Source organism: Scatophagus argus, chromosome 17 (genome assembly GCF_020382885.2).
Source record: "Scatophagus argus isolate fScaArg1 chromosome 17, fScaArg1.pri, whole genome shotgun sequence".
NCBI lineage: Eukaryota > Metazoa > Chordata > Actinopteri > Scatophagidae > Scatophagus > Scatophagus argus.
In genome coordinates, this window is record NC_058509.1 from 11,998,839 (window position 1) to 12,024,001 (window position 25,163).

General features: G+C 41.1%; 1 protein-coding gene across 1 annotated transcript; it reads right to left on the reverse strand.

Moving 5' to 3' along the window:
- Positions 1–313: 313 nt before the first annotated feature.
- Positions 314–24,434, reverse strand: elp2 (elongator acetyltransferase complex subunit 2). The gene is made up of 22 exons (XM_046418001.1): positions 24,260–24,434; positions 24,044–24,122; positions 23,256–23,326; positions 23,016–23,160; positions 21,727–21,804; positions 21,324–21,388; positions 21,144–21,210; positions 18,481–18,627; positions 18,025–18,120; positions 17,365–17,465; positions 11,282–11,413; positions 10,639–10,788; positions 9,600–9,791; positions 9,277–9,346; positions 8,983–9,078; positions 7,512–7,569; positions 6,402–6,474; positions 5,588–5,780; positions 2,886–3,007; positions 2,347–2,489; positions 1,583–1,696; positions 314–1,003 (listed from the first exon to the last, which is right to left on the reverse strand). Exons 1-22 carry the CDS (start codon positions 24,389–24,391, stop codon positions 808–810), a joined length of 2,520 nt encoding a protein of 839 aa, XP_046273957.1. The 5' UTR covers positions 24,392–24,434; the 3' UTR covers positions 314–807.
- Between the last annotated feature and the right edge of the window lie 729 nt (positions 24,435–25,163).

Below are 25,163 nucleotides of genomic sequence, written 5' to 3' on the forward strand. Positions count from 1 at the left end.
TATTCCTTTGCCTAATGAAAGCAAGTGACTGAAATCTGGAGATTTGGTTATTGGTGATCCATCACAGTCATGTGTTTTGGAGTTGTTGCAAGCGCAGATTAATTATCTGTGGTCCATACTGCATTAACTCAAAAGAATAATGTAGCCTGAGGTAAAATATTAATATACAAGTAAATGCAGACTTTATGTGATTGAAATGAAAGTTCAAGAGTTGGAGGATTGATTTTTTTTTTGTGTGGAGGAAGAGTCATTAAACTCTGAAACACAGCAACATGACTTAATGAACGTTGTTAAGAGACCTAAAACAGCCAAATTTGGATATACAAAAGATTTAATTTATTTGTAATAAAACAAATACACACAATACGCCTGTGAGATCAATGACAGCCTCAACAACCAGGAAGAACAGCATGACCATACTGATCAGATCACTTTCTCGATTTGTTACTCAAAAGCCGTATAAATATTTACTTGGATAAAGAGTGTAATACGTGATCTGTGCAGATATCCAGCAGCATCTTCTTCTCTCAATTCAAAACTGTCTAAGCAAAATTCCATCCTGGGGTCATGGTGTTTTCACCATCTTGCTTCCACCCATCAAATCCGTTCAGCTGTGTGCAGACAGACTGCAGGGCATGTGTGCTGTGGGTTTGTCTTGCGACTGACCCATGACTTAACTGGCTGTCACAGAGAGTGAATGGCTTGCCAGCGAGCAGCTGTGGCCTTGGTGCAACAGTCAGGCTTGTGGCCCTCAGTCTAAGTGTCTCTCTGTGTGCAAGAGACAAAATAGTGTCAGTGTTGGTGGTGCTAAAGCGCCCGCTTGTTGATGCTGAAGATTTTGACAGAGTGGTCGGCGCTGGCGCTGGCAAGCTGGACCCAGGAGCTCTCCTCCTCACTTTCACTCTCTCTGTCAGGCTGTCCATCCTTCTTGTTGTTCTCTCGACCTACTCGGCCAGTCCTGGGCCTCCAGCGGAGCCTCTTGACTGCCAAAGTGTGGCTTTGTCTGTGAAAGGATGTGTGATGAAGGGAAACAACAGGGTACAGCTCTGGACAACAGAACAGACAAATACCTACTACACACACTCTACCACTGTAGCACCTCTCCTTCTCAAATACAAAATGTGTACATTCCCAAACTTTTCTCAACTGATTTTGTGATTACTGGACACACACATACAACAGGGAAGTGAAAAACATACCAATCTGATAACAATGTGGATGTGAGTAGCGTTGGAGCCTGAGAAACAGAAGCCTTCTGATACAAAGACAGTAAAGATACCCGTCTTCAGTTCACTTCCTGTGCTCCCACATGGGATACAACACATAGAAGAATACACACAATTGCCCATTGATGTCTCCTGCTTTTTCAAAGGATTGTAGCCATTTGAATCCAGCAGCTTGTTGCCTTTTTCTTCATCACACACACCAGCCATCAAACCAAAGCCACACTACTGTTACTATAACACACTGTCATTTACATCTACTGCCAGAGGCCACCGGAGGCCTTTCAAAGTTGCACCAGGCACCTCAGCCCCTCTGTGTGTGTGTAGACATGCAGACATGTGTGTGTTGTAAAGGATACGAGATGTCTGTTTCTGCACAGCTGCTCCAGTCGTGTCCCCCAGCAGGCTCCTGGTCAGGGCTCCACTTGTACAGCAAGATCCTGCCGCACTCCAGGCCTACTGCAAGCAGGTAGCTGTGGAAGACACACACACACAAACACACGCATTGCATTACAGCAGACCAAACCTTCATGCCTTCATGGGATACATTTGTTTCCAATGATCAAACCTTAAAGGTAAACTATTTAGAATATTTTGGTTTCCATTTGTAACCACCTAACTCAACTTAATGGTTGAGAGAAAGGAGAGAGACCATGAAGACATCTGGTTGCTACTTTCATAGAGTCCTAACCTCGTGCTCTCATTGGCTGGGGACTACACGCCACTGCACTAAAGGCTGATGCCCAGGAACTGAATTTGTGAGGAAAATTTCATAGTTTGATTCAACAACAAATTTTTCAGCAAATTAAACCACAGGGTTTAAATGTTTCACCTGCAGCTGAGAGGAAGAATCCAGCAGCTTAGGTCTGAACTTTATATTACGATAAAACAGTATGTATGTTAATACTGACAAGCAGTGCACTCTGCACTGACCTGAAGTGATACTGGTACATTGTTTTGTTTAGATAAGAAACTCAAACAGTTTGTATCTGACTTTAAAATTCTGCATTATATCAGGTTTTCAGTGTGCAGAGCTCAGAGAGAACATTTTAAATTGTTCAAAACAGATGATAATGGCCATAAAACAAAAATAAAAAACATGGCTGTGTGTGTGTGTGTGTACCTGTTATCAGAACAGAGTACGGGGCAGAAAGCCACCGCAGTAGCACAATCGCCCACATCCAAGATGGAGGAACAGGGTTTAATCTGAGGAGGAAGCGCGGAGTCCACAGAGTCCTCCAATCTGCACGGGCCCCACACTATCACCTGGACAGACACACACAGACACAGATGAGCAATCACAGAAATATAACTGATCCCTAAAAACACATTAATGACGTTTTGTTTTTGGCAATTTTTTAACTGTGCCCTGCCGTTCACAGACTCCTGCCCTGCACAGCATAAAATCAGATAACAGTTGCTCTCACAATGATGAAAAAAAGACAATTATTGTCTGACTTCTTGAAACAACAATACCTGTTTGGCTGCCTCAAGATTTCTGTGACCTGTTGTATTAAACTGTTTTTTGCTGTTACCACCAATAACTACAGGTGCTGCCAAATCGACCAGGACGGAAATCTTAAGGACTACAAGCTTAAAAGCAAACACTCGCTGTGTATTATTTTTTGTTTTTGGAAAATTCAACAAGCATCTAAAAACTACCTTCTTGTCTCGACTGGATGTCACAAAGTATTTGCTGTCCGGGCTCCAGTCACACGACCAGATGATTCGGCTGTGTACAGCTGTGTCCTTCCCTGTGTGCGCATACAGTGAGAACTGGGCTTCTGTGTGGATAAAACAAACACAAGCAAATACAGCCATTGTAAAAAAAGAATGAATTCCAGCTCAGAATCCCAAACACAGCATATGCTTTGTCACATTTCATTCAGAGAACAACACACTGACACTTCCTTTTTGAAGACGGATGAGCCAGCAGTCAAAACTTTGTGTCACATTTATTGTAGTGTTGCATCAGCGTGTCTAGATCCTTGAGTCGCTGCTCTGTAGCAACAAAGGCTCTCCAGAGCAACAAGACAGAGAACCTCATTCCAGCCCTCCATTTCAGTCAGTCTTGGTTTATGACCTGCTGCTGTTTATTTCCCCAGCCTTACTTATTTCAGACCCCAGATTGGTTTTCCCTGGAGAGCTTGTTTGTATGCTGCTGGCAGCCGCCTGTCTGTGCATCCACAGCAACGCCGTTCTCCTCTGGCACACATACACTCACACACAAGCGAGCCAGCAAAAACACACAGCCTTAAAACCACAGTGTCGCCACAAGAGTCTGAGTTAACCACCATGTCATGTCTATGAGCCTACAACACGCTCTCTCTATACAAACATGCACAAATGTCTACATGTTTGGTGTATCTCACTGCACACACACACACATATATTTGTTCTGGACAAACAGGTGTTGCACCTTGTTGGTGGGGCACACGATGGAGACCAGAGACAAACAAAATAAAGAAAAAGAAGACATGAGACACACAAAGACAAATATGTCAAGAAGATAAAAGAGCAGCATGTAAAAAAGGTTACACAGATTAGACAGCTGCACTAAAAGGGAGGAGAGGAAGCTAACAGTGTCTCCTTAATGAAGATGTCTCGGTGCTTGAACCATAAGGAAGAGGGAGGTGAGAGGGGAAGGAAGGAGGATGTGGTAAGACAAAACAGGTACAAAGAAAAGGAGAGACACAGAAGAGCAGAGAATAGAGGGAGTCAGTTTGTTTGATCGGCTCTGACTTCGTTTAACCTTCTCAGATCTGGCTTGTGAGACTATGTGTGTGTGTGTTCTTCACAATCACCTTGAGTGATTCAGCAGCCAACCAGAACAGACGGGACGCAAACCTTCCACCCCCTCCCATCCTCTCCTCTCACACAAACATCATCCCTACCTCTGTGCAGTCCACCATACAGGCAAACAGGAGAGTGCAAGACTGGTTAGCCTCTGTCAGTGTCCATTAAGACCACCCTGAGCTGCAGAAGAGCCACGAGCTGCGTTACCAGGTGCAGGTGGAGGGGTAATCCTCTGGGCTTAAATGTCGTGTTCTGCACACCTTGGATGCAGGATTAGGTTATTTCTCTGAGTCAAGGTGCTGGGATTCTCTCATATAAACAAACTCTCCAGGAGCAAACCCTTGTTTACAACAGGGGCCCTGCAGGAACCGAATGGAGAGGCGGGTGGGGGGGCTCAGATCGTCACTGGCAGCAAATACACTGACCCGATATCATTTCTTATTTTCACCTACATGTATGTCAAGAACAGGAGCAGCCAGTCTTACTGTTTCTTAAATTTTACTCTGTGAAATATCACGATGGAAAATGATATGTGGTATTTATTTTTAAAAGGGGTCATTTCATTTTTGTAAAATCCTGAATCAATATGTTAAATTAAACAACAATATATAAAAGGGAAAACAAAAGTGGATTAAGGAAGTTTCTGCTGCTGGTTAAGACATTCGTCACAGCTCATAATAAGGAGAATTTCGTACCATAACGACAAGTGCAGAAAATGAAGATGCATGGAAAGCAATACAGACAGTGGTGACCTCTAGAAACAAATCTGTTTCTCAGACTATTAATGTCACCACCACTGAGTCTGGAACAGGTCAAAAGTCAAGCAACACAGACAAAATGACTGATATAGAGCTCATCAGGAGGCTTTTAGATTGATGTCTGCAACATGTCAAAGTAACAAAAGGCTTTTCTGCTGTGGGTGTGTCTGTATCTCGTCCCAGGAGCCTGAAATCAAACCAGTGGCAAAGAACACATATTAATCTACTGCTACATACTTAAAAGCAAATAAGGAATAAATGATGTTGAGTAAGTACGGGAAGGCTTTTGTTGTATTCTGCGTAGTTAGCGTCCATCTGAAAACCCTCAAAACCCATTTCAAAGCCTTGCAATACAAAGTAAGCCCTGCAATAAAATCTATTAACGAGTTTGTTAAAGAGGGTTAGATTTAAAATGGAATAAATAAATAATATTTGTTTTATTAGCTCCATTTTGGACTAGTTTCAGTCAACGCATTACTTGTTTGGCTCTTCACAGGATTAATTAACAGAGTCCTTCCAATCAGGCCAGCTTGACTTGGAACAAATCTGCTCAGTGGGTTTACCTTTTTTTAATTAAGTTGAATTAGGGGAGCTGGTGTTGTCTGCCAGGGAGGTTCCGATATTGTCTCTTTGTCTTGAAATTCACTCAAACACATTTTTAATTAAGCTAAATTTACTTGCAAAGCACCATGAAGAGCTATTATCTCATCCTGAGCTGTACTGCATTACAAAACCAAATCCCTAAAACCAAATAATACAATTCTTTAAGGAGAACCCTTTATTAAGTAACAACTTCTTCCCCTTTCTCACCGGCACTTTCAGTTGTGGGCAGGTTCCGTCGCCATAGAGACCAGGTGCGATCTCGGGAAACAGCCAACAGGAAACATGTGTCGGGTGAAAAGGCCATCTGGGTGACGGTGAGGCTGTGGCACGGCAGCGCCTGCAGCTGACGCCATGTTGCTGTACTCCACAGCAGGATTGCTGCATGCTCGGCTTTAGATGCCTGAAAAGACAGTTTAGATTAGTTTATCTACAGAAAAAATTACACAGAGGGACATCTTTAAAAAATGAAACTCTCTCAAGGAAATTCAATCAAATGCAACTGGACTTAGTTATTTGTCTTTGAAGACGTTTCACCTCTCATCCAAGAGGCTTCATCAGTTCATGCTCGCTTGACTAGGCTGGGACTAGTCAAATAACTAAGTCCAGTTGCATTCGATTGAATTTCCTTGAGATAACCATGACCTGGATGAATGAGAATATTCCCAGGCCCATCATGAAACTCATTTGCTTTCTTTGTGTTTCTTGATTTCATAACTTTTACTTTGTGGGTCGTACTCTTTTTTGTGGGTTGTACTCATGTTTTATGTACTGTCTTCTCTTTTTTCTAGCTCATTCTTAGCCTTTTGTTTATCTTGTAAAGCATTTTCTAAGCAGAAAAATGTCAGGACAGTTGGAAGAAACAGGAGCTGAAGGGGAGGAATGCAGGTTGAGAGCCTGGGTGTGGTAAAAAGAGTGACTGCAAGGACCGAAAACACACACGTATGACGGCTGCCAGCTGTGTGTGCATCTCTGTGTGGTCGGACTGTGACGTGGTCTCTGGCCTTGATCTTATCACACTGACCTTGCATGCAGAGGCCACCACCGTCCTGGCACTGTCTGATGCGAGACAGAACATCTCAAAGCCGTGACCGTACCTGAAGGAGACAGGAGGATGAAGATAACGGCTGAACTGAAAACACTGAAGGACAGATGGGGATCTGAGAGACAGGGAAAGAGAGGAGGACAACAACAAAAGACGGTGCTCCCAGTCTGACAGTAAATTAAGTAATCTGTTATTCCAAAGCATCACCCCAACACGTTTCCAGGCTCCAGCCATCGTTGCTTGCTGACAGGTAAATAAGCAGATGCGGTGCAAAAATGAAACACTGATCTGTGATGGCTGATCCTTCTCCCACTGACAGAGATAAACAATGACGATGCTCCAGCTAATCACTCACAGTCTAATTACTTTTTAGCTTGCTGACTGTCACCTGGTTGTTTCAAAATGTCAACAAGTCAACAAAGTGAAATCACAGCCTGCTACTCAATGGAGAGAAACTCCTTCTCAACCAAGAAGCTGCAGCAGACACAACTCTGCAGCAATTTGGCTACAAATGTGAGAGTGTTATTTATGCAATAAAAATAATGTGGCCTCTTACTCATTTTAATGTTTCTATTATGAACTAAATGACCTGAAAGGGGATGCAAAGCAAAATGGAGGTAGAAAAATGCTTTTCAACACACACAATGCTCACACCTCGAATAAACGGCCACGCCGTACGTCATGTTTATGGCAGATTGACAGGTAAATAGACTTAACATTGGCCACAAATGGAGGCAATATATTCAGCCGGGAGACGAGGCTCATGGGATGACAGGAAGTGGGATCCTGATTGGCTGATGAACACGGGGAGGGAGACAACCAAGAGATTCTGCAGGTCCATCATATTCAGATGCAATAAACCCTTTTGGCAAAACCAAACACACTATTCCATCTGGAAATGTAGCTTCATTAAGAGCTTTATGGAAACTCTGATATCTTTATAAGGAATGCACATAAAAAGGAAATATGAAGTGCAGTTTGTGTGTTGTCTCAGAACTATTGTTTGTACCAGGCTGCAGGTAACTAAAACCAAAGACAGAATGAGAGTGTTTGGATTCACTGTTTGCAGAGAGACTTTTGGATACTCACAGTTTCTGGACCTCAGGCCAGAGTGTGTTCTGGAGCAGATGATCCTCTGGTGGGGGCTCTACACACACACACAAAACACTTACAGTTAACCATAGACATCAAAATCCTTACATAACTGTCATTTGCAAAGCCCTAAAAACGGTTTCCAATTTACTAAATGGGGATTACACCCAAGTCACTATTTTCCTCTTTCCAGTCCCTGTGCTGTTAACTGAAAGAGTAACAGATAGGATACAGAATGTGTTCACATGTGCACGTGATAGAGGAGAGGAGCACAACTTAAAGGAGGAAAAAAGACAGTGAAGGAAGAGTGAACTGCAAGCTATGTGGCGCACTGCAGACATGACTGACTGCCTGGAGACAATGTTCTCTCACATTCCCATGCAGGGTGTTTTAGCATTAAGCTTGCATAAAACTCTCAGCCCTGCAACACACCCCCCAAATAAAGCTATTTTAAAACAACTGGGGTTTATCTCCGATTCTTAACGGCTGCTGGCTTTGAGGGGGATCAAATCTTGCCAGGCGCCAATCCTCTCCCTCACATCGAAGGTTCTGCACAAGCCTGCGCTCCCTTTGTGTTGCAAGTAATTGAAAGCTAGACTGCTCATGTTTTTTTTTTTATTGGTCAATGGCTTCCCATTTAGACTAATTATTAATTCGTCTCCCCGCCTGCAGAAGCCAATCAAACGAGTGAAAATGCATAGTTAACAACAGTCTCCACACTTGGTTGCTCCCTACATAGCCCAGGGTCACTGATACTTAAACTTTGCAATCACATGAGCCTGCTTTCTAATTAGCACTGCAGATTAAGGAGTGGCTTCAATCATGCTGATGACAGCCCTGGACAACCTCTCTCCCAGGGGTTCTAAAGCACCATGCTACGTTCTCTTCATTCATTTCCCATCTGTGCATTGTTTCTCTATTTTGCCTTTGCCTCTTCCTCTGTGTACCCTCTACACATCAACCCAATGCCATTTCCCCTCCCAAACCCATCCATCTTATCTTAAAATTGAAATTTTTCTCTCTGATTTGCAGTTGTTGTGGAATTTTTTACTTAGTTTGTAATGAGAGCCTCCAATTTTCCTGTCTCATTCCAGCATTTTTTCAGCTTCTTCCTTCTATCCCCTACCACTCCCCTCTGCTGCTGTGATACCATTGGCCTCCAGCAGACCTCGGGCACTGTGGGAGTAGAGCTGTAATAACTAACTGTCCGTCTGGCTGCATATCATTGTCTCTTATAAGAACGACTGCCAGTGACAGGCAGACAGGAACTCTTAAATGTGTACTGAGTGGGTCACAATGAGGAATATAAATCAGGCTATCAGACAGAAGAAGAGACAGGGATGCATTTTGGCTCTGAGCTTATTCATCAGGGAGGTTTAAATTAAATGAGGATTTACTTCGACAACCACTAAATATTAGAAATGAATGCGTTTATGTTGGGAAAAAATACTTAAAAGGGTAAGAGTACCATTCATGATGAGTGGATGAAAGTACGACTCCTTGTATTGATCAGATACACTGCTGAACTGCTCCTTTTCTTCACTGGTTTCTGGGACAAGGTCACCTGTAAATTAAAATATCACTTATATAAATACACAACAATTTGAATATTACATAACGTAAAAGGAATCAAAATGCTAAACAAACGTTTCAGTTTAATAAGGCTCTCTCAAACTACTGTATGGACCTCATGAAAACAGATTATCAGAAAACACTTTGCCCCAACCAGAAGTGCTGAAAATATGCAGAGCAAGTATTTCACCTTGAAATATGGCCTTGTTGGACAGACCCAAGGCAGGTGTGCTGGCTCCCTCTGGAAGGTTGGCAGAGTCCTGGCAACAAGCAGATAAATGAATGAACACACACACACACATACACACACACACACACCAATAACCATGTGAAAATGAGGACAGTCTTGTCATTTTAAAGCTGGAAAATAAAGTAAAAGAAACACTACAAACAAAGTTTGGTGAGATCTGATCTTCCTCTAAAGTTCATGGGTTTCATCACTTGAATATTTTACACATGGATTAAAAATGACGTGAAAATATACATCCTAGAAATGAATCTAAAGGCACTCACACTAGATGTCAAAAGCTTTTCCCTTGAAGTCCCAGAAATGTTGGCAAAGTTCTCCACATAATTACGAGGTGCCTGAAACACTCGCAGGACCTTCTCATCAGCTCCAGAGACAAACTGAAACCTTCCGACCATCGCCAGACACTGCATGTCGTAACCGTGGATCTGGGGCCGTGAGATTTCATGCCAGGTTTCCTGCGGGGTGCAAAGCGTGATACTATGAAGCTGCAGATCTGGTCATGAGGATCCCAACCAGCAGCATGAGGTTGCAATAAAAAAGGTGCCAGCTTTCAGATCTGAAACATCTTTTCAGGTAGACCTCTGATGTTGTGTGAAAGGGGTTCCTGGTCCTACATGCAGACGTTTGTAACAAAGCCAAATACAACACTGAATCTTCTGTTCAAATGAAACATTTCCAGCTTATGATGCATAGTGTTCTCATGAGAAAAGCTGAACAGATCCACAATGATGATTAGGGTTCCTTTGGCACTAGCACTGAGGTGGCAATATTCCAAACTGATATCTTTTATGGTGTGAAAAAGACTGAAGCCTTGACTGTGTTCCTGCCTAAGCTGGATGTGGGTTTTGTGCCATAATGAACAATCAATCCCTGTTCCTTAAGTCTTGACTCTTTCTCACAAATAATATATGATAAGCTCTCTTTTAAGAAACTCTTTTATTAAGTCACAGCCTGCTCAAATTCTATCAGAGACAGAGCCTAAACACATTTTAGCAAACTGTAGTAGAAAACACGTGAGTATACACGTATCCCACAAAGGTTAATACAGCTGGCTTGTGTTTAAAGGAGAGAAGCATACCAAGCACTCATTACAGGAGACAAGTACAAACAGAACAGCATAAGTCCTTATGTCAACATGTGTGAAACATGCCCCGTTTTCTCCACTCTAACAAGAATAAGGAAGAGGAAACCCCTTATAGCAGTATTTTATTGGAGTCTCTAATCAGTTGTCACTAATTTTGAGCCATACGAAGTTTTGCATTTGTTTTCTATTTGCTGTAGGTAATTCTCAACCTATTTTACCTGTTTGGCATCTTGTTTCCTCCATGGAGTGAAGAGTCTGGTGGTCTGGTCTGAGCCCACGCTGAGGATGAACTCACCCTCAGGATCCCAGCTCAGGTCCTGGACTGCATTAAAGTGACCCGATATCACAACCCCAGGCCTCCACTCTCCCTGGACAGGCAGCATTGCAAAGGTCAGTTCACAGCCTCTGATTTCTAAACTCTCCTCTTTACACTGTACACACCTCTTCCATGAGTACCATCACCAGCCACATGGTGGTACATCCCACAACTGCTGCCTGTGATTGGAAGCTACATGAGAGCGGGTGATTATAATGTAGGTGTTGCTGTCTGAGAAGTCGATCTCCTTTGAAGCATCTGAATTAGTTATCAGAGCTTTCAGGTTTACCTTCCAAGTGGGCCGTAATTGAAATGCAGTTATCTCTGAACTTACACTGACTTCAGAACCCCACTCTTTCTCAGGGACACATGCAAAGCCAGTCAAATTGAGTGACAGAAAGGAGACTTGGTGTGACTAATTACACTAATCACTGTCTCTCACACAGTGTAGCTGCGTAGCAATGGACTAACACTGAATCTTATTTCAAACACACATTATCATTCCAGTAATTCCAATAAAAAAAAAAAAAAAAAAAAAAAGTTACCTCGTTGTCTTGGTCCTTGCACCAGAGATGCAGCGCTCCATGAAAAGCATGAGCTATGATCATGGTTCCATCCGGGCTCATCTGGCAGCCGTAGAAACCCAACGTGTTGCCACCAACCTCCCCCACACGCACCTGGTGTGAAAGGGAAAAAAAAAAACATTGTGAGGACATTGTTATTGATCAGAAGCATGACCTCATCTGCCTTTTTCAACACACTAGCGTCTGACATCAGGTGGGTGATGAGCATTTGGTCGGAGTCATTGACTTGCTCCAGAAAAAGATGAAAGTCACCTATATTAACATGAATGTGCATCAACCACCACGTATGGAGAAAAAGCAACGGAGTAAAGTAGGTTATTTGAAAAAAAATGCCACTATTTCTGTGTTCTGAGCACCTCCTTTCATCGTATACGACCTCCAGACATGTAGCACACAGCCTTGTTGCTGCAAACACCTGCGTTTTATATAATGCTAAAGACTCAGGGTTATAGAAAAGAAGATCGGTAAGGGGAAAAAAATCTCAGGGCTCTAAAATCTGTGCTTAGTCTCCCTTCAAGACTTATTAAGAACCCCCATAATGGTAGATGGAAGCAGAAAAATACCCCAGCAAATGAATCTGACAAGTCAGATGAGAGATTATACAAATGGGACTTATTAGAGTTGAATAAACCGTGTTGTGTTTTTTTTTCCTGACAAAATACATTTATCTAATAGGAAATGAAAGCAACTGCAGCACAGCAAATCATGCTCAACAAATAATCACGAAAAATGGCAAAGCTTGAGAACACAAAAGGATTTGCATAAATTGGATTTGGGTGAGAGGCTGTGACCCCTGCGTTGTGTTCACAGGGCAGATCATATAGACAGCGAAGGGCCCACAGGGTCTGAGCTCCCACTGAAAAGCCAGTCAAATTTAAAAACACCTATAATCACTGCCTCTCAGCTTAGTAATATAAAATGTCCTTTTAGGATTCTGACCACCTGTCCAATCTCAGACACATTGCTTCCATGAGTCAAGACAAATGCTGTATTGAATTTTGTGGATTCAGATCACTACCTGGGGTAGAAAGCCCATTTTGACTTAAATGAAGTTACCAATTACACAGACAAATGAAAATGTATTTGTTTAAACTCGATCTGAGATCATTCTAATGCATTTTAAGTTTGTTGTTTTTTTTTTAACTGCAAATCAGAATAAAAAGAAAAAAGAAATAAACAAGTTTAATTTAAGTAACCAGAAGTATAGACAGGGAAACAGGATTACAGCCAAAAATTAATCATATTCAGCCATGGCATAAAATAAAAGTCTTCTAATTGACTCTTAAAAAATGTAAAAAAAAATATTCTTTCATCCTTTCACTTACATTAATAACCAGAGAGAACAGTAATTACAAACTAAAATAAAGAAAACAAGACAGTATTAATATCTCATTCTGTTCCTGAGTGGTAGGGTTCAATGGAGGGGATTACGGTACTACACAGAAATAACTTGAAACAATGTGAAAATTAATCTAGATATTTAAATATTTTGAATATTAAAAAATGTAAATAAACACGTATTCTTATTCAAGCAACAAAAGCTTTTCTAAGCATGAGCTGTTGATATTTTGATCCACAACAGGACTGTACATGGAGAAAATTACTTCATTCCGCAAGTATAATGAAAGATGAACATTCACAGCTATCAGTTAAAGTCATGTCAGAAATATTCATTACTATCTCCTCTCCCTTTGTGACTTTGTACTTCAATATTTAACCAGGCAAAAAGAAACTATTTAGTCAAGGACTTTGCGAGTATTCTGCCGTTCAGGTCATCTTTCCACTGCCCTGAAGAATTAAAACAATTAAAAGCTTTATCGGGCCCTGAGGCCTTGAAGGTTAACTGGGCCCAGAGGGCAGATCTATTGAGATCGATAGCACCAGAACGAACCCCAGAGAGCACTACACAGCTCCCTCAGCATCCCCGTGGTCTATATCCAGATAAAGCCATATATTCCTCCATCTTTAATTAACTAATTCGTTAAATGATATGGACACCGGCTGTGAGGAAATATGAGAAGTGCTAAATTCACATTCTAATTATTAAAATCTGGAATCACCTGTTACCTTTTCTTAAGGCAGGTAGTTGGAATGAGAGCATGTTTACCTGCAGCAGTGACCCGAGGCATACAGGAGAAACACACAAGAATATGTGTGCATCGATTACACGCACCACACACACACACACACACCCCTTCGCTATCTGTTTATTGTACGTTATTGTAAAGTGGTTTCCTCAATCATCTGGCCCTCTTAGGGAGCTCGAGTTGGTCATCACGACCTTCAAAATAACGCCTGTCAGCAGGCTGAAACACAGTGGAACTAATGTCAATGATAAAGACATGCCTTCACTTTGAATGGCACAATCCTTGAGCCATCCAGAGAGTGAGAGAGAGAAAGAGAAAGACACAGACAGAGAGGAAAGTGAGACAGTCAGGTAGAAAGAAAGATGGTGAGATTGAGAGAGAAGGAGATACAACATTAGGCAGATAAATGTTAAATTCCGCACACAAGAGCCTGCTGTAAATCATGTAAAAACTCACAGAGGCAAAAAGCAGTCATCTGTCTTGTTTATGAGAGGGGGAACAATATAGATGGACGGCGTGCCTTATCAGCAGCCAGTGAGGGTATGGAGGAGGAACAGAACAAGGACAGCTAAGAATGAAAGGCATATATCATTCTTGGGAGGAGAGAAAGAGGATGGTGAGTGCCAGGAAAGCTGGGAAAAATCTATGTAATGCAGAGTCCAAGTTTTAAAATTATTTTTAAAATTTAGAAAATGAGACAAACAAAAGACTATTGCAAAACAAGATGTTTTGTTCAAATTACTTCTTTTGTCCAATCAGAAGACCACTATCCCAAAATCGTGGTATGAATTAAAGAAGACTGGCGACCAGTCCAGGGTGTAACCTTCCTCTTGTCCGTTGTTAGCTGGGATAGGCTCCAGCCCCCTGTGACCCTGACAGATAAGCGGTATAGAAAATGGATGGATGGATGAATCAAAGAAAACAATTCTTGCATTACAACAAGCAAATGTTGCAAATGCATTTACTTCAACTAGCCTTGCTCCAGACATCAGAATTGCTTTCCGCATCTCTATATGCTTTCATCAATTGCTGAACGAAACAAAAATCCACAGCATTTTTGGTAATTCAGTTTGATTGACAAGTTAACTTGGTTTTGCCATGTTGAGGAAAATAAGCTGTACACAAAACACATAAACTGCATAAATTAAAAAGGTGCACATGTTAGCAAACAGGTTTCCTATTTTCAAAGTCAGTCAGGAAATTTAAATTGAATATCCTGAACTTCTACTGTCCTTTGAGCTCTGTTTCGGTCACCACCAACTCTTGAGAAAAATATCTGGCTGTTAAATGTTTCATTACGCTCACTAGTTAGTTGCCACATGTTGCACTTAACATATGATGGGGTAATCACTTTTTGACTGAATATTTGCAATGAAAAAAGCTGGAACTAACTGAGGAGATTGCCGAGAGAGAGCAAAAATAGTAAAAGCTGCAGGTACGAAAACCAAAACAAGGACCTAAAAGATGCTAAAAACTATAAACCACCCATTTCACGTGATATGTAACAATTTCATTCATTGTCATACTAACATTGTTGACTAGATCAGCTTTATACAACTACGCTATTATTAAAATTTTTTAGCTCTACAGAAAATTAACTCTTTTAGCTCTTCCTTACCACAGAATTTCAAGAGGTTAAAGCATAATTTAACCTTGTCTGTAAATCTGGTCTTCGCTGACTTAGACTGGTTGAACTTTTCACCTTGCTTCTGTGTTGTATAGTTGTTGTTAGGTGTGGATACAGGTTCAAAAGAACAGAGTCAGCCACACAGAGGCCAGTACAGCACTGCTTTTCAGCCCGATTTTAAAGCTGCTCTTTTATAGACAGAATTAATAGACAGCAACCTTCACATGTGCATCATTCAAAAATATTAATTTGTTTGGTTTTAGTAGCTATGTCTTGATCTGCCATGCAGTCAAGTGTGACTTCAGCAGAGTACACAAGTCGAGGTCTGAAAATAGGTTATTTCCTAAACACACAAACACACACACACAAACTGACAATCCCTCCAGGCATTGTAGTGGCCCACTGTGGTCAGTCTGAGCTGTTAATTACCAGTGTGTCTCGTTAGTAAGATGTGCTTTACACAGCGGTGGGCCCCGGCCACCCCACTGCTAACCCCACTCTCCATTAAATCTCAACAATTACCCTAATCAGTGTGAAGAAGTGGAGCACTTCTTTGTTAAAAAAAAAAAAAATCAGCTAATTAAGAAACACATGACTGGTCATTTGACACTACAGAATCTGATCTGCCAAAAACCTCCAATGCCCAACAGAAAAGCATTTGTGAGGCCTGTACAGAATAGGAAAAACACTCAAAAAGGACCGAAGGCCTTAAATTCTGTCTAACGTGTAATGATAGGAACAAAATGTAAACACAGCTTAATTCTCTGACATTTCATTGTTGCGCGTGTGTGTCGGTGTGCGAGTGTGTGTGTGAGGGAGCTTCAGAGGTTAAGCTTCCTTTGTAGGCAGTGAATCTGTCAGTTCAAAGGGTTTGGATCTCTTGTTTGAAATAAAATAAAAAAACAGGTCAGAAGGAATAGAAATGGAGGAGAGAAATAGAGAGGAGACTCATACATATGTACTTTCACATTCAACAAAAAGGTTATTTCGGGTAGGGGGTTTATTCTTTTTCATTTTTGGCATTAAAAAAATGAAAAGCCTGAGCTGCAGAGGGAGATTTACCACGCCAGACTTGATTTCAAACGCTCGCCGCTTCGTTTCTTTTACACTGAACACTTTTGTCTCAGAAGAGGAAGACGAATATGTGACATCCTGGCTTCAGGCCCTAATCATCGTCCTTTTGTCGGAGAGGAGAATCAAGACTTTCAAGGTTGCTCCTTTCTGTGGTCTTTGTTGCTTGTCACTGTGGATGTGAACGATGAGATCAAAGGTGCAAAAATGTAACTGATCAAGTGTGGAATCTTGCTCATCACATCAGAGTGTGATCACACTCAAGGTGCCTGCCATGGCAAGGTGAGCCATTTCTGTGCAGTGGGATGTGTGAGCGGATTAAGAGCCTGTTCACACACACTGCGGATACATTCTGCATATTCGTACATGTCCATGTCAGTTTGTGTCTGACATGTCTGCTTGTGTCTGACATGTCTGCAACTCTGCCCAGGAATACGCGTTTCTCTGTTCCGGCCAGTGACGAGGAAAGGTAATTTGAGGTACTCCGGAACCACCTGAGAATTTGTTTTTTTAAAAAAAAAAGCTGTGGGGCAGATGGGTAGGCAACTGCTTTTTCTTCACCATCCACACTTGCGTTAAATTTAGCCCCATTCTGGCACAACAGCAGCTGTTGGGAGCTAAAAGAGAGGAGGTGGTTGGGGGGCGGGGGCTAAAAGAAAGCAGGAGAGAGAAATAATGTGAGAGAGACATGAGAAGAGGAAGGGAGGCAAGCGGTGGAGGAAAAAGCAGAGGTGGAGGACAGAATTTGAGTGAAAAGGAAAAATAACAGGGAGAAGGGCGTTGCAGGCCGGGGCTATGGCATGTCTTCTACCAGCCTCTCCTTCCCCTGTCGGATGTGGTGGGGAATGGGCCGTAAAAGAGGGGGTTCAATGTGAGTGAGTGATAGAAGGGAAGATGGGGGAGGACAACCTCGGCTTGTCTAAACTCACAGTGGTGCGCCAGGCTCTGCGCCTCTTCATCACTGTCTATCACTTCTATTCCTGACACTTCAATGTCAGGGAGAGTGGAGACCGACGCAGGGGCCCTGACAGCAGCAGAGAAAACGCTCAGAGAGGGCTCAAGCTCGGGATCATGTCAAGAGTTACTGAACGGGAAGCTATCAGAAATAGGGTGGGAAATTGGCATGTGGGTCTGTGTGGTCGTGTGTGCAAACTCCTCGTTCCCCTCACAGGGTGATTGATACCATGCGTACATATGTATGTGTGTGTGCGTGTGTGTGTTACTGCATAGAGCCTACTTGTATTCACGTCAACACTCACCTGCTCCACCCAGACTCCGGATCCCTCCTCGGGGGCCCAGAGGATCATGGTTTTATCCATGGAGGCAGACAGCAGACTGAGAGGTTGTTGCAGCTCACCATCTGCAGGGGGGGACAAAGAGACACTGGACAACCCATACGGCAACAGCCTACACAGCTACTACTATGCAGTGTTTAATGATTAGGGATCACTTAGGAAAAACAAAGCAGAATTTGTGCAGAACAAATGTGCTTTACTTCCTCCTTTCTTTAATCCAATGGTTAGAAGCACAGTAAATGGGTCTTATAAGGTTTATTTCTAAGGGTGCACAGAGACAATGATCTTGCTTTTGTCTCTACAATTTATTAAAGTTTGTAGCATACAATACTGACATTTAGAATTTAAGATACCCTCAAGTCTTTCCTTCCTACGTGTGTAAGACCAAGTACAGGTGGGGGCGCTCTGGTAGGAGCTGCAGAGTATGTTTCCTACAAAGGTAACCTGCAACTAGATTTTGTGCAGGGATTTGTTGAAGAGATTCATTTTTTATTAAGATGCATGATGTCATGTCATGTTTAATTCAGAATAAAACATTCTGATAAACAATATTAAGACATTTTAGCAGGAATCTACATTATGTGAATTCTGACCCATTATTTCCTGGGTTTTTAATTGAGGTACCTTTGTAGAGAGGAGGCTGCCAGTGGACTCCATAAACCCAGTTCTCATGGCCTGCCAGGACCGTCTCAAGAGACACAGCAAACACTGAGGACACACCTGAGAGGACAGAGAAAGAATGTTATCAAGGTGTCAGTTTTATGCTGCAAATAAGTATAATCAGAAATAATAAGAAATAAGAAATGTAGCTGATTAACTGCGTAGTTATCAATGTTTTGCTTTTTTTAAAAAAAGTCCTTTTTAGTGGCCAACTACATGTAACTCTACATGTTCCATGAAAAATCAATTAGTGGTTACACTGCACACGCATTGTGCATAAGGTAAACATGCACACGCATATACACACTTGGTTCTTCAGAGGTTGATAACCACCATGTGCCATTAAACTATCAAAAAGCATGTCTCTTCATTTGGTTAATCCCCCCCCCTTTTATAATCAAGTCTGTGTGGCCTGCTCACCTCCCTCCTTCACTTCAAAAACATCCTCTTTCATTTTGATGATGGTGTGATCGTCCTCTGTGCGGGCGTCTGTCCCAGACTTGGCACACAGCCTCCACACTCTGATGAGACAGTCCTGTGAACAGCTGGCTAATAACAGCTCCCCACCTGAACGAGTCAGAGAGAGGACCCAGTGAAAGACATTTTCTACAAACTCTTAAAACTACCCCCTCACTCAATTTATAAAAACTGCCTTTGCCTGTTCTGGCGTCACATGAAGTTCAGTTCTTTAGATCAACAAGCTGAAAACTAAACACTGACATTTTAGCACCTTGTAAATTTGTTATAGTGAGCAACATGTGCCAACAATTAGTTGCTCATGCACACATACAGCTGACAGTTTTCTCTCAGTTCTTTGTTATTGAGACATTATAGAAGAAGGCAGCTGATTGTGACGTGGCCAGTAAGACAGCAGGGGTGCAGGCCAAATATAGACAGACAGGTGGTAAACAAAGCGCATGCCACTGCCTCTGAGTGCCCCCCCGTCTGTCACATTATGCGTTTCAGGTTTGGTCCAATGGCCACTGGCCCAGTTTCTCCTCTGCCAAGTCAAACAGACATCATAAAAATTCCTCTGTTGCTACCATCTAAGGCCTCCTGAATGCTGGAAGAGGTGAGAGGGAAACCATTTACGTTTGTCAGTCGTGATGTGATGAACAGATTTGTTTCTTTCATGAAACATTGGTTCTGATACTTGTGAAACTAAACTTAAGCATAGGCACAAAATAAAGTTGAAACTTGAACTCGAAAACAAACATAAAAAAGCTGAAATCACCACCACTCTCTAATTCTAAATAGAGAGCTGTTGAAAATACATAATAATATATATATAAAAAATAAATATAATTACAGCTATGTGGACGCTGAATTCAACAAATAAATACAAATTGGATCATGCAATGTTGTAACATGATGTGCATGAGAAAAGATGTCATTTTTGCTTTCAATTTTTAGAACTATTTTTAATCTTTAAAACTTTTTGAGCTAAGCTGTATGTTTATTCTTAAAGTTGCAATTACATCTTGCAATGCTCTATTTTACATCAACCAGTGTTTGTACATTTTATCGTTGTGTTTTTAAGTGTTTGTTTTTAAAATCCATTGGCCTCTGATTCTCTGCACTTAAATGTGCCGTTTTGATCCATGATGCACATGAAAGACATCTTCTTGATGTCACTATTTGATCTCTTTATTTATTATTTTTTTTTAAATATAATCGCTCTTTCAAAGGAAGGCTGCCTTAAAATAAAATAGAATTTAAAAAAAAAATCTCTCCTACACACTCCCAAATAAGTCAGATGGCCTTCCCTTCAGCAAAAAAGCAAAATTGCAATACCCTAAGTGATGATGCGCAGGTGAAGCTCCTGGGCGACAAAATCTAACCAGCTGATTTTATACTGGTGTTGATTTATTCCCAGAGTAAAATTAATGAAAAGAAAATTGTGCATTAGAAAATACAGACACAGATAAATGCAAAAACAGTAAACAGCATCATGCTCTGAATCCCAGTGTTTAATAGTTATGACAAATTATACCTCTAGTGCTGCAATTTGCCATCTGCCAAGTCATAAAAGAACAGAATGATTTATCTAATTACTATCACAGTGGAGAGAGGTTTTTGTCATTCTTCTGGGAATATTTCATATAAACAACCTTCTCTCTATCTCTTCACTGGCTTGTAGCTTGGCAGTATGGAGTAGGTCATAGACTGTGAGTGGGATGGAGACACTGGTTGAGAGGGCTGGTTAAGGAGATGAAATAGCTTTTACACAGTCAGAACAGCGCAGTAATGAAGTGCCCTTGAAGAGGGTTACACAATTAGTAGAGCCTGGATTGGATCCATGCACTGCCATGTGCTATCACAATAGTATGAAAAGCACACTGATCGGTGAAGCTGGACTCAAAATAAGTGAAATGGTTAAAAAAGCAGGACACACACTGTCCAGTTTAGAATTTTTAATGATCTACTAATTTAAAAAGAGAATTTAGTTTTTTTTGTATGCTTTTTCGCTTTAAGGAGGTCAAAATGCAATCGTCTGCCTTTCTCATCGAATTGCTCAAGGTTGTGATGGGAAATCTACTCCAACCTCTCAGCATTCAGCCAATCCGACTCTTTCAAAGCCCTGTATAAACCAGCTTCGCAGGCTTGTTTAAAATAAACTGGACAACGAGCAAACGCTCTTAGGCCTTCAGAAGACACCATATTAGAAACAAGCACATATATCAAATTTATAAATTGCTATTTATATGCATGCCTACAATTGGAAAACATCCTATAAAAATGTTTGGACCCTGAGCTCTATTTGTAACTTACCACACCTTAAAAAAATGTTGTTTGCCTAAATTAAATTAGCTTGTGGAGGAAAAAAACTGCACTACCACTGACTCCAAGTCAAAAAGGTGAGGTGTCATTTTCAGTGAAGACTGAACTAAGGCCAGTTGTTGTACTGATCATGCCTTCAAGATGATGATGATGATGAACACTTGCAGATATTTCTCTTCAGGAAAATTTTAACCTGGGCTTTGTCCTTGAAGGAAAGCATATATAAACATGCATATCTCACTTGACTTTGAGTTAGACATGCAAGCATACTGGGAATGCAACAATGCAACAGGTGCACTCACCTAGAGATGCCCATGCCACTCCACGAACCCAGTCCTCATGCCCTTGCAGTGAAAGGGCTTTCTGCAGCTGTTACAAAGCAGTTTAAAAAGGTCAAATGTTGCCCTCCAACTTTCAAATTAAAGAGTTGGCACAGAATACGTGAATGAGCTGCCCCTGAGAGAGTATTGATCTGAGCTTACCTGCCCGTCGCACTGCACATACAGATGCACCTGAGAGTTATCAGCCCCACAGGCCAGAACAGGAGCTGTGAGAAAAGAAAGGTTAAGCTTTCACACACAGTCATGTAATAGACACACACACACACACACACGGCAGGTTTCATAGATTTACATGTAGGTCTAGGATTTATAAACAGGAGGGTGGTGGAAGGGAAGGATGAACATCATCAAATAGATGAAAGGCATGTAAATTAGAGAGGCAAAATGACACTAGACAATTCAAATGCAGGCCTCATTTTGAATATGACATGCGGTTACGGGCACAACGCAGTGGTGCAAATTGAGATGGATGACATGAGAGGAAAAATGTTCACGTGTGCTGCACAACTTAAAGCATGTCTGTGAAGAAACAGCTTAGGCTTACCTCTGCTGCCTGGCAACAGTGCCAGAGAAACATCCATCACAAAACTGCTGCCAAAGGATAAGGTATGGAGGCACACAGCTGAGGAACACACATGCACATGGAATTAAACTTTCTGATGCCCTAGGACTAATACGGATATACAGTTGTAAAAAATAATAGTTATTATGCATGGCTTTTGTTTTTATGTCAACAGAAAATATTACTTTGACTGTTCATCTGTGAAATATGTGTCTAAAGATACATTTCTCTCTCCTCTGCTTTCTTTTATGTGTTGAGACCAAGGTTCTTTCAAGCTACCCCAATCTGCACATAAGCACTGACAAGATGATAGATAGTATTTTTATCTGGGAATACACCCCAAGGTTATATCTAGTCCGCATACACACATGCTTTCCCTGACTGTCAGGCAGCATCAGGGTTAATCTGTGCTGACAGATGGACAGAAACTCCTAACAAAAGGAAAGTTGTTACGGGTGACAGCTTTGAAAAAAAGGAATGTATATTATGTATGACAGCTCTGAACACCTATGATATTTAAAGGTGTGAAAAAATTAAAGCAATGTCATAATTAACACAGCTGCTGCGATTCTATCAGCTTACATTATTCAGAAGATAAACACATGGCTAAGAGACAGTTACAGAGTTATTTCTGTCCAAAGAGGCATTTCATTTATTCTTGACTAGCCTATATGTTAAGTGATCTTTAAACTAAGACTATCTAGTTTAAGTGTAGATAAAAAAAAAAATTATGAAATGTCATAGACACTACAGCACTGCAGGGGAGAGGCAAATTACCATGTTGCCTGTAAATTATGCCATGTCCTCAAACAACCACTAGGGGGAACTATTCTAACTGTCAGTGAAGTATTAAACTTAAAAACAGAAAAAAATAAAAAATGTATTTATCATGTAATATGTGAGTTCGGTTATTTTTTGGATTAAGTTCCACAAACACAAGGCACCTGGTGTAAAAATAACAGTTTTGTCCATTTTTGCAAAGCAGACATTTTGAGAAAGTGAAATAATGGCAATTTCCTACAAGGTGCGTAACTGGTGTCATTTGGGTCTACAAATTCCTAATTGGGGTCACAATATGAATCTATCCAACTCATAGTTTACAAGCAAAAAAAAAGTTAGGCAACACATAAATTAACAACAACCAATCTTACCCAATAATTACTTCAAAGTACATTTTTTGTGCAAGTTCCAACATTAAAATGCCAACAAAATACTGCACCAAAACAACAACTCCCCAGACAAACACTAAAATATATCTGTCTGTCTCGTACCTTCTTTGGTTTCATTGCAGAGCCACAGTCTGACTGTTGAGTCGGATGCCGAGGAAGCAACCAGGATCTTTGAGTCTTCCACATAGATGGCGTCCACAGCACAAACTGGACCAGTATGGCCCTTACACTCCACTGACTGGATGAACTGGAAACACCAAAGTAACATTTTAGAAGATATATATAAAGAGAGGCAGGAAACCTTGGTTCAGAAACAGGTGTCTGATGAAACAGGTGGCTCACCTTCCCATTCTGAGTCTCCCAAACGATGAGTCGATAGTCTGAGCCTCCTGAGACAAGATGGTTCTCTGAAGCTGGGACAAAAATAAAAACATGGTAAAGATACAACATAAGGCTATGGCCTTGTGCATTTTTGGCTTGGAGCTGCTTTTCAGGGTTTGACCTATGCCACTTGGTTACAATAAAGGTTTTTCAACAATATTTTTAGACATAATTGCTTCAATCTATTTGGCTTTTTAGGAAGGATTTTCAGAGCTCCAAGAGGAATTAATGGTTTTTCAGGTTTGATGTGAAAGAACCTGAAAAGCCTGCACAGCCCACCGAACACCCCTTGTGATGAACTGAAACACGGACTCATCCTGGATTATCACTCAGCATCAGTGCCAGACCTCACTAAAACTCTTGTGGCTGAATTGGAGCAGGTCCCTGCAGTAACCATATGGAAGCCAGAATGGCTTTTGAAGCAGCAATAATAATAAAAAGCTCAACAATCTAATGGGTGTAATATTAGGGCGTCCATGTGTTTATGAGCATATAGTTTGTATTACATAAGTCTCGCGAGAAACTTTGAACTAGGTGTTTTCAAGCCACAGCGAAAAAAACTAGTTGAAAGTTACTGTCACTTACAATAGCGATTCAATTTTAGAGTGAAAGATATTATGACTCATTTAAATATTGATAAAACATCTCATATATTTTGTTGCTGTGGCGCATCACATGGTTTAGACAGTAATATGAAGAACTGCCAAACATTTGTTTGACAGGTCGATCAGTTTCTTCTGAAGACTCACCACAGTCCTCTCTGTGAATCCACTGAACTGTATTCACTCTGTCTGTGTGTCCATTCAGCACAGCGACAACTCTTCTCTCCTGAAGTAAAACCAAACGTTGTGTTTATTAAGTCAAAGAACAATATTTGCGTTTACTCACAACTACAGGGTGCTATCGTTAGCTGAGAGAACTACCGACAGCTATCTGTAAAGTAAAAAACAAACAGATTTTACTACCTGTGGGTCGTACAGAGCCACGGAGTTACATGTCCCAAAAGCAATGGTTCCTCCACGACTCCAAGAAACAACATTTGGTGTCCTGTTGGCACAACAAGCTATATGACATGTTTCAATTACGGGCGCCGCCATCTTAAAAGCCGCAGTTGTGGCGTTACAGTAAATATGGCTGTAGCTAAACCGCCACCTGCTACCAAACGTTCCGCATGCAACGGTCGAAATGTCGACTACAGACTTAAATGTTTTAGAAACGTTTTCACACACCAAATCCTACGTATTTATTGTTCCTATTTCTAGTATGTTTTAACGAGGTTTACATATCGGTTATAAGCACACACTAACTCGTTTTAAATCGCAAAAGTGCATTGTTAAGTAATATCCACTAGGTGGCGGAACACAATCACAAAATAAAGAAAGGCTATTCTCGTTTAAATTGGTCACAAATTAACTTTAATAATCCTGTAGTATAACTTGTCATTATCCAAGAACACAGTTAGACAGCAATGTTGTGTAGATACTGTAAAATGGCCAGTTAAATAAAAGCAAAATAGCTTGTGTGACTTAATGATATTTCAATTTGCTAGATGAAATAAAATGAAAAAAGGGTAGCTTAACAATGAGATGAGGGTCTGAGTAGGGTTTTTTCTTTACCTTCCAACAAGAAGTCAAAAGTCATAGCAAAACAGAGCTGGTGGGGGTTTAGTACCTCCTTCAGAGGGGTATCAGTGGTTGCTGGAAGAGTGAATTTGCTTTTCCAGCTAAATGTTGGTCCTCACATTCATTAATCCACTCTGATTCACTTGTCTAGAGTTTATAAATGACATTGAAGATAATCCATGTATTTATTGCAGGATGCAGTATACAAGCAGGAAATTGCATTATTATTGAAAAATATAACAGGAGA

Excerpts from the sequence above, each read along its gene's own strand:
- elp2 (XM_046418001.1), bottom strand. The coding sequence starts at position 24,391 with ATGGCGGCGCCCGTAATTGAAACATGTCATATAGCTTGTTGTGCCAAC. Across the intron at positions 18,628-21,143 it reads AGTGGCATGGGCATCTCTAG|GTGGGGAGCTGTTATTAGCC; the intron begins GTGAGTGCACCT and ends TGACTCGTTCAG. Across the intron at positions 10,789-11,281 it reads GCAAGGACCAAGACAACGAG|GGAGAGTGGAGGCCTGGGGT; the intron begins GTAACTTTTTTT and ends CTGCCTGTCCAG.